Genomic DNA, 10,712 nt, shown 5'->3' on the forward strand with positions numbered 1-10,712 from the left:
GGGTAACATCCTTCAAGTGCTGATATCTTGTAAATGCCAGAAGCCTGGTGGGATTAATCCACAACCTTGGGTTCTAATTCAGATCAGGGGCAGACAAGTGCTAATTGGTGATTATACTTAACTAGAGGCCCGGTGTGTGAAATTCGTGTACTGGGGCAGAGGGGGGGGGTGTCCCTCAGCCCAGCCTGCACCCTCTCCAATCTGGGACCCCTTAGGGGATGTCAACTACCAGGATTGGGCTTAAACCAGCAGTCGGACATCCCTCTCAAAATCTGGAACCGCTGGCTCCTAACCGCTCGACTACCTGCCTGCCTGATTGCCCCTAACCACTTCTGCCTGCCAGCCTGATCACCCCCTAACCACTCCCCTGCCAGCCTGATCGACGCCTAACTGCTCCCCTGCCAGCCCGATCGCCCCCCAATGCCCTCCCCTGCAGGCCTGGTTGACCCCAACTGCCCTCCCCTGCAGGCCTGATCACCCACAGCCTCCCTCCCCTGCCAGCCATCTTGTGGCTGTGGGTGCCACCATCTTTGAGGGCGTGGTGGTCAATTAGCATATTCCCTCCTTACTGGCTGTGGGCACCACCATCTTTGAGGGTGGGGCAGTCAATTAGTATATTCCCTCCTTATTGGCTGTGAGTGCCACCATCTTTGAGGGCGGGGCAGTCAATTAGCATATTCCCTCCTTATTGGCTGTGAGTGCCACCATCTTTGAGGGCATGGCAGTCAATTAGCATATTCCCTCCTTATTGGCTGTGGGCGCCACCATCTTTGAGGGTGGGGCAGTCAATTAGCATATTCCCTCCTTATTGGCTGTGAGTGCCACCATCTTTGAGGGCATGGCAGTCAATTAGCATATTCCCTCCTTATTGGCTGTGGGCGTTTCCATCTTTGAGGGTGGGGCAGTCAATTAACATATTACCTCTTTATTAGGATTGTCATTAATAGGCTTTCTGATGACAGTTGACAATTAAGAGCTAAAATTAAATCAGCCATCCATATCAGCACATGCCTCATAGAAATCTTTTGTTCTGCCATCATTCCCAAGTAGAGCATGAAACCCTCAAGCCTAGCTGTAATGAGGCAACAACTGTGAAACTTACTCTAGCCCTAACCACACTATTTAGACATCTTCTCCATCTTAAAATATCGTTCAGCCCTGGCCGATGTAGTTCAGTGGTAGACCATCAGCCTGCACACTGAAGGGTCATGGGTTTGATTCCCAGTCAAGGGCAGGTAACTGGGTTGCAGGTTTCTTCCCTAGCCCAGGTCAGGCTGTTGCGGGAAGCAACCAATTGATGTGTCTCTCTCACATCGATGTTTCTCTTTCTCTCTCTCTCTTCTTCCCTCCCTCCCTCCCTCCCTCCCTCCCTTCCTCCCTCCCCCCCCCCTTCCTTCCTTCCTTCCACAATCTCTGAATATCAATGGAAAAATATCCTCAGGTGAGGATTAGCAAAAAAAATCCTGTGGCATCTAGCCACCTCTCCAGCCTTTTTGCACTGCCCCCCACCCCCACCCTCATCCTGTGCTCTGACCACAATAAGTCTGCAGTTGCCTTTGTACATCCTGCTCTGTTCCTACTGCCTGGAACATTCCCTATTGCTTTGCTCTTCAAGATACCACCTCCTCTATAAAGCCTTCCTCACCCTCTCTTTGTATGCCCTTGGCATTCTATATGAACTGGTATTTTAATGCCTTGTTGCTATGGGCTATGATGTTTTTGTCTCCATATACACCTTCTTCGTTAGACTGAAAGCTCCTTGAGAGCAGAACTATGTCTTGTTCTCCTCTGTGACCCCAGAACCCAGCACAGGGCCTAGCCCATTGTAGACATCAGTAGTAAAGGCTTGTGAACTGAATGAACAGAGATGGGAACCAGATTGGGCTGAGGAAGCCTGATGATGGGAGATAGGTGGAGGTGTGTGCACCATCCAAGATTCTCAGATACTAGAGGCTGTAGAGGCTGATGGCAGCAGAGCCTGGGCACCAGCTGTCCAAGAACAATCCCTACAATTATTTTTCCCAAAATATGCCTCATGTACCTCTCTGTAGAAGAGACAATTTGAGGTGACACAAACATTTTTTCATTTTAATGTATGTTTTAAACTGCACATCAAGTCTGATAATGATGATGGTGGTGGTGGTGGTGATAATGATGATATTTTAGGACAGTGATGGCGAACCTATGACACGCGTGTCAGAGGTGACACGCGAACTCATTTTTTTGGTTGATTTTTCTTTGTTAAATGGCATTTAAATATATAAAATAAATATCAAAAATATAAGTCTTTGTTTTACTATGGTTGCAAATAGCAAAAAATTTCTATATATGACAGGGCACTAGAGTTAAGTTAGCGTTTTTCAAAATGCTGACACGCTGAGCTCAAAAGGTTCGCCATCACTGATTTAGGATATATGAGGCCAAATAAATATTAAAAACTTTAAAGTGAGATAATATAAAGAAAAATAGTGTTACTATTAATACAGATGTTAAGTAGACATGACAACATTTCCGAAAGAGGTACTCATGTGATGGAAGCTTTGAGAATACTTTTCAGTGGTTCTAAATTCATTTCTCTGCCCCTCTATGGTGCCACTCAGCCTCCAAGTATTCTGGGGTCACCTCCAGCATTCCTCCAAACTGCTATGACACTGACTGTTTTCAAAAGTCATTTGCCACTTAGCCTGGTGGCATGGATGCTCCTTTTATAAGCATATGTTGGCTCACCTCAGCCTCATTTATAAGGGCTTTAAGAGCAATGACCAAGCTTTAAGCCTCTGTGGACTGAATGAAAAAGTGCTTTATCAGCTGCCCTGTGACTCTACAGATGTTCATTCCTTCAATGAATATTTATTTAGTCCCTATTATGGCCAGACACTGTTGAGGGTGCTAACAATAGAGTGATGATGAACAAGATGGACAAGGCCCCTGATGGGAGACAGACAACAAGCAAATAAGCATACAAGATGTTTTCAGTGTGCTAAGTGCACTGAAGAAAATAAAGTAAGATTATGTCACAGAAAGAGTGAGTGGGAGTGGTCACCTAGATTTGGTGTTCATAAGGCCTCTCAGAGGTGACTATTGAATTGAGACCTGAATGATGAGAAGAGTAAGAAATGGGAATACCCAGCCCTGGCCATTGTGGCTCAGTTGGTTGAGCATCATCCCATGCACCAAAAGGCTCCCAGTTCAATTCCTGGTCAGGGCACATGCCCGGATTACAGCTGGATCCCCAGTAGGGGGAGTGCAGGAGGCAGCCAATCTCTCTCTCTCTGTGTCTCTCTCTCTCTTTCTCCCTCTCCCTCTTCCTCTCCCTCTCCCTCTTCCTCTTCCTCCCTCCCTCTCTTCCTCCCTCTCTCTCTAAAATCAATAAAAACCTATTTTTAAAAAGGAAGAAATGGGAATATCCAGGGACAGAGCATTCGGAAGGAATAGCAAGTGCAAAGTAGGGGGAAGCCCTAAGAAGGAGAAATGATTCATGTGTTACAGAAACACAAAGATGCCCCATGTGGCTAGAACAGAGTAAAGAGGATTGTGATAAGGAGACAGGAGGCAGACCCTGCAGGGCTTGGTACCTAAATAATTTGGATTTTATTGTGGGTGTGATTGGAAGCCATAGAGGATTTTGAGCATAGGAGTGATGTGGTCTAACCTAAGTTTTAACAAAATACTTAGGATGGTCGTGTAAGAAGTGGTAGTGGTTTGGAATAAGGTTATAGCAGTGAAGGATGGTGGGAAGTGGGTGGATTTGGAATATATTGTGGATGTAGAATTCTCAGGAGTTCTCAATGGATTGAAAGGGAAGTTGTAAATGAAGGAGAAAATGAGGATGACCCCCTAATCAATATAATGAAGAAAAAAAATCCCAAGGGAACAGTTCTGTATCTGCGCTATCTAATATGTTCACCACTTGCCACATGTGGCCATTTAAATTTAAGTCAATTGACATTAAATAAAATTTTAAATTCAGTTTCTTGGTTGAACATTTCAAGTGCTCAATTGTCACATGTAACTAGTGGCTAATGAATTGGGCAACATAGATATAAAACATTTCCGTCGTCAAAGAAAGTTCTATTGAACAATGCTGCTCTGCATTAAAAACAAAAAAACAACAACAAAGATTACAGGAATAAAAAGACAAGCCACAGATTGAGAGAAGTATTTGCAAAACACATATCCAATAAAAGACTGATGTCCAAAATATACAAAGTACTGTTAAAGCTCAACAATAAGAGAACAGACAACTTTGTTTAAAAATGGGTCAAAAACTTTAACAGAGACCTCACCAAAGAAGATATAGAGATGGCAAATAAGTATGTGAAAATATGCTCACTATCATGTCACTGAGGAATTGCAAATTAAAACAATGTGATACCACTATACACCTATTAGAATAGCTAAAACCAAAACAATGACACCACCAAATGCTGGCAAGGATGTGAAGCAACAGGAACTCTCATTCATTTTGGTGGGAATGCAAAAGGGTGCAGCCACTTTGGAAGACACTTTGGCAGTTTCTTACAGAGCTAAACATACTTTTAAATATGATCCAGCAATTGTGCTCCTTGCCATTTAACTCAAATAAGTGGAAAACTCATGTCCACACAAAAACCTACACATGAATGTTTATAGGAGCTTGATTAATAATTGCCAAAACTTGGTAGCAACCAAGATGTCCTTCATTAGGTGAACAGATACACAAACTGCTACATCCAGACAATGGAATATTTTTTAGAGCTAAAAAGAAATGAGCTATCAAGCTACAAAAAGATGTGAAGGAAACTTAAATGAGTATTACTAAGTGAAGGAAGCCAGTGTGAAAAGACGCCAACAATATGACATTCTGGAAAATGCAGAATTATAAAGACAGTAAAAAGATCAGTTATTGCCAGAATTTGAGGGGAAAGAAGGGACAGATGAATAGATGGAGCACAGGTTTTTTAAGGCAGTAAAACTATTCTGTATGATACTGTAAGGGTGGATACATAACATTATACACTTGTCAGAATTCATAGACTTGTACAACACCAAGAGTGAACCCTAATGTAAACTATGGACTTCACTTTAATAATAATACTATAATTGTAATAAAATATCAGTATTCATTCATCAACTGTAACAAATGTACCACACTAATACAGGATGTTAATAATAGGGGAAACTGCCTTCCAGGGGAGGAAGGAGGCAGAGGGGATACAAGAGCTCTCTGTAATTTCTGCCCAGGTTTTCTGTAAACCTAAAACTACTCTAAAAATAAAGTCTATTAATTAAAAAAGATTAAAGAGAGTATTCACCAGCACCTAGTACCTGGCAAAGAATTAACACTCCATAAATGTTTATTGAATAAATGGAAAAACAGATGGGCCAGTCAGTTGATGAACAGTAGAACCCTGGCCTCCTGCGTCCCAATTCAGTCCTCCTACTTAGGCATCAGAGGTAGGGTGACGATATAATTTATTGTCCAAACCAGGATATTTGAGAGTGAAATGGGGTGCCATAGATGTAAGTCAGAATTATCCCAGAGATTACAAATTGGGAGCCCATGAGCCACATCTTGCCTCCAAAACTGTTTTGTTTGGCCTCACATACTGATGTCCCATACAAAATTCTTTAAAAATTTAAATCAATTATTCACATTTAACACTGTGGAAACCCTGCATTAAAATGTGAATTTCTGATATCTCTTAGAAAGTGGAAAGATCTTGGCCCACATTCCTGCACAATCACTAATGGCTAGAGCTGAGTAGCAGCTGTCCCCTTTATGAGCATGTACCTTCCTGTTTGCCACAGACCCCACCACTCCCTTTCTTATTCTAGGCCAAGTGTGAGTTCCCATTTATCATCTCACTTACACTGTTTTGGTTTTGGTTTCTTTCATAATAGAGTTAAGAAAATGGAGGAACTATTTCTTATGTCATGATTCAAAGTAGGAAAAAGAAAAAAGGATCAAGGGGCCTCCATGTATCTTGCCCCTAGTCTGCTTTACTCACATACAGTACGTTCTTAGCCTCTAAGCTAAGCATTTGCGTTTACCTCCTCTGGTCTCCCCAGGTCTCAGACATGCTGGCCTTTAGAATTTTCTCAGGCTGCCACCCACTGCTGGAAAAGTTAGATGTGAGGGGGAAACAATGGGCATTATTTAAGCTCGCATTTGTATTGTTTCCCAAACTCAATATTCCTCATCATCAACTGGAAATTATTTCTGTTGTTTTTCTTAATTGCCTCCAAATGTAAGTGGAGAGTGATACAGAGAAGCAGAGAGTACAGCACCTACCTTTCCTTTCTGTAAACGTGTTGTTAGAACACTTGGACATGGAATTTTGTTTATCCGTGCATCTACTCATTCATAAAGCTCTGGCTATGCTCACAGGTGGAAAGACCCTAACTTCAGCACCAGGATCCCTTATAGGTTTTCCTCAGCAGAGGCAATAACATAAACAAAGACCCACGTGGAGATAGGAATGTGTGGGTAACTCATGCTTAAGCAAATATGTTGGATTTCATTTATAAGTAGTTGGGAACTGCTAAAGTTTTGTGCCGTTTTTTGGAAGCAGGGGAAGCATGTGGTCACAGCTATGAAATTGGGTGAGGAACAAGCTCCAGAGGCAAGAGCACCAGTTAAGAGGTGGTTGCAGTAACCTGAGTGATAAGAGATACAACTACAGTGGAGACAGTGGGACAGAAAGGACAAATTTGAGAGACATCTTGAGGTTAGGCTTGGCAACTCATAAGATGTGGAGGGGTCTTGAACTAAGAGATGAAGAATCATCCAGAGACTTTGAGGTTAGGGATTTAAAACACCAAAAGCATAACCGCCCAAAATTAACTTGCTTCATAAGAGTTAAGAGAATAAAAAGACAAGTTGCATACTGAGATAAAATATTTGCAAATCACATATCAGACTTGCATCTAGAACAGGGGTGGGCAAACTTTTTGACTCGAGGGCCACAATGGGTTCTTAAACTGGACTGGAGGGCCGGAACAAAAGCATGGATGGAGTGTTTGTGTGAACTAATATAAATTCAAAGTAAACATCATTACATAAACGGGTACAGTCTTTTTTTTTTTTTTTTTTTTTTAGTTTTATTCATTTCAAACGGGCCGGATCCGGCCCGCGGGCCGTACTTTGCCCACGGCTGATCTAGAATATATAAAGAACTGTCCAAACTCAACTGTAAAAAATATATATCCAATTAGCAAAAGACCTAAACAGGATGTACAGACAGCAGCAAGTCAACAAATGAAAAGATGTTCAACATCATTTGCCATTAGAAAAAGGCAGATTGCCCGGCCATTGTGGCTCAGTGGTTGAGCATCCACCTATGAGCCAGGAGGTTCCATTCCTGGTCAGGGCACAGGCCCAGGTTGCGGGCTCGATCTCCAGTAGGGGGCATGCAGGAGGCAGCTAGTCAATGATTATCTCTCATCATTGATGTTTCTCTCTCTCTCTCCCTCTCTCTTCCTCTCTGAAATCAATAAAAATATATTTTAAAAAAAGAAAAATTCAGATTGCAACCACAATGAGAGATCCCTACACACCTATCAGGATAGCCAAAATAAAAAGTAGTGGCACCACCAAATGCTGACAAGAATGGTGCAAAAGAAGATCACTCATACATGGTGGGAATGTAAAATGACACAACCACTCTGGAAAAGTTTGGCAGTTTCTTATAAAACTAAACATGCAACTACCTTACAACCTAGCAACTGCACTCTTGGGCATTTATACTAGAGAAATGAAAACCATGTTCACGCAAAAAAAAAAAAAACCCACAAAATAAAACAAAACAAAAAACTTGCACATGGATGTTCATAGTAGATTTATGTGTGAGAGGCAAAAACTGGAAGTAACTCAGATGTCTTCCAATGGCTGAGTGGTTAAACTGTGCTACATCCATACCATGGAATGCTACTGTGCAATAAAAAGGGAACACATTTAATGCACACAAGAACTTGGATAGATTTAAGGCCAATATGCTGAGTGAAAAAGTCAATCTCAAAAAGTTGTATACTGTATGATTCCATTTATATTACATTTTCAAAATGACAAAATTATAGAGCTAGTTTGGTGAGGGGGTGGGGAGTACTGTAACAAGGTAGCATGAGAGAAATCTTTGTAGTGGTAGAATATTCTGAATCTCTTTCTGGTGAGGGTGACATGTACATGTGATAAAAACTGCATAGAACTGTATACATCTACACGCACACAAATGAGTACATGTAGAACTTGTGAAATCTGACTAAGGTCTGTTATTAGTGCCAATGTCAATTTTCTAGTTTTGATATTAAATAATAATTACTAGTACATAAGATTTTGCCACTTGGAGAAATTTAAAAAGAAGTACCTCTTGGTACTTCTTTTTTGTAACTGTCTGTTAATCTATAATAATTAAAAAGGTAAGTACCCAAATAAAAAGGAGTAAACTATTGACATACCAAAATGTTTGCATGAAACTCAAAGGCATCATGCTGCATGCAAGATGCCAGTCTTAAACGGTTACATACTGTTTGATTCCACTTATATTATATTATATTCTCCAAAAGACAGCACTTACAGGGATAGAGAATAAGTCAGTGGTTGCCAGGTAATAAGGGTTGTGGAGGATAGATGGCAATTTTGGAGGTTGCTGGAATTGTTCTGTGTCATAAATTTATCCTTGTGTTAAAGATCACAGAATTGAATGCCCTGACTGGTTTGGCTCAGTGGATAGAGCATCTGGCCATGGACTGAAAGGTCCTGGGTTTGATTCCAGTCGAGGGCATGTACCTTGGTTGCAGGCTCGATCCCCAGTAGGGGGCGTGCAGGAGGCAGCTGATCGATGTTTCTCTCTCATGGATGTTTCTAACTCTATCCCTCTCCCTTCCTCTCTGTAAAATATCAATAAAAATATATCTTTTTAGAAATCACAGAAATGAACATAAGAAAAACTCAATTGTACTGTATGTTAATTTAAAATTAAAACTAGATAGGTAATGAGTGCTAATTTGTTCTTTCTCTCCTTCCTTCCTTTCATTCATCCATTTATCCAGTCATTTATTGAGCACATACTTTGTGTGAGGGACTGTGCTAGACTTTGGAGATGAACCAAAAGTAGGTCCCAGTGCCTTCTTCCTGTTTTAGAGGAGAAATGGTCAGTAATGGTTGGAACCCAGTGTAGGGCAAGGAAAACACTGCAAAAGGACCAAGTGAGCAAACTGTACATTCCTAGAACCCAGTCCTGTAGGATTTCAAGTGGTCACTTGTCCCTCAAAAACTCTTAGGTCTGAGGGCAGGGAAAAGCCCAAATTCATATCTCACAGATGTTCACAAGAGAAAATACTAGGAGGTTTGTCCCCTGCTAAATGGGGAAGAAAATTTGGGAGTAGGAGGAAATGTGATGCAGTTAGTGAAGTGTAAACTTGATGCAGTTAGTGAAGTGTTGCCTGAGTGTGTGTGTGTGTGTGTGTGTGTGTGTGTGTGTGTGTGTGTGTGTGTCTTAAAACAGTCACTTGTTTAGCTCATGACTCTGTAGATTGGCAATTGGGCTGCGCTCAGCTGGGTATTCTTCTGCTGGTTTGGGTTGGGTTCACCCAGCACTGCAGTCTGTTGACTGTCAAAGGCCTCACTCACTCACATGACTGATGAGTGACTGGTGGTTGCTGGGGTAAGTGGGCCATATGACTCTTACCATCCAACAGGCTAACTTGGACTTGCTGGTCCATATGTTGGGGTCTCTGGGTTCCCCAAAACAGCAAGAGAACAAGTCGCAACTTGCAAGTGCTTTTTAAAAACAGCTTTATTGAGGTGTAACGCACATATGTTACCGGAATTTGAATTTTGTTTTCTCTCCTGTTTGCAGGGAATCTGAAGCATGTGGTCTAGTTGACAAAAAGAGATCAGGTTTCCAGAGCCGAAGAGCAGCGCCTATAATGAAGACAGCATGTTTATGCAAGCAGTGTGTGGAATTTGTGACTGCAGGGGAAATTTGGAAGAAATTACTTCCTGAAAATTTCCAAGGGGCACCAAGTGGCAGCTGGCCTCCTGGGGTGAGGCAGGCAGACACCCCAGAGGCTCAACTAGGCCTAGAAGAAGAGTGAGATTTCCAACATTTAAAATGTTTATTTTTAAAAAAACACAAATGCCATTTTTAATCTTTGAAAATTATTTTTAAGCAAGTTGGGAAGGGGGTATTTTTATTTTCTTAAAGGGGGCAGATAAAAAGCTGGAAGAAAGCATGGAGGTTTAGTCAGCAGTTCTTCAGTTAGGGGGTGCTGAGAGGTAGGGTTTGTGGGTCTCAGAACCATCCAGGTAGCGCCTTGGTGAAGGGGAATGATAGTAGATTGGGAGGTGGGAAGAAGTCTACCTCTGTTGTTTTTAGGATTATTGACCTATTTTGTTTTTAATAAAATATTTGAAAACCTACATCTTTATCCCATTGTCCTCATTATAAAGCATGCCTGACAGCACATGCAGCTCTAAACATTTTCTCTCCCTGAAATGTCAAGAATAACCCTGCTGCTTCCATGATCTGCTCTGGTCCAGCCTAGGAAGCTGACTCTGAGTGCTGAATTCCACTAAAGAACTAGTGTATCCCCACTAAGTTCTGGGGACAGAAGACCAAGCTCTGTCCTGTGCTAGGGTCCATCTAGGGCTCATGAGAATATAAACACTGCACCCATGGAGATGGTCTTGCTGGCATCCAGGGAGGAGGAATGGGAAGGGCAGGTGACAT

At 41.9% G+C, this 10,712-nt stretch overlaps 1 protein-coding gene across 1 annotated transcript in view; it reads left to right on the forward strand.

Moving 5' to 3' along the window:
* HDAC8 (histone deacetylase 8) overlaps positions 1-10,402 on the forward strand; it is a 410,969-nt gene extending 400,567 nt beyond the window's left edge. Inside the window, exon 11 of the mRNA XM_059680413.1 lies at positions 9,840-10,402. Coding sequence (XP_059536396.1) covers positions 9,840-9,862 — 23 coding nt within the window. The 3' untranslated portion in view covers positions 9,863-10,402. The remainder of the gene's footprint in view (positions 1-9,839) is intronic.
* The last annotated feature ends 310 nt before the right edge of the window (positions 10,403-10,712 follow it).

Source organism: Myotis daubentonii, chromosome X, assembly GCF_963259705.1.
Source record: "Myotis daubentonii chromosome X, mMyoDau2.1, whole genome shotgun sequence".
Taxonomy (NCBI): domain Eukaryota; kingdom Metazoa; phylum Chordata; class Mammalia; order Chiroptera; family Vespertilionidae; genus Myotis; species Myotis daubentonii.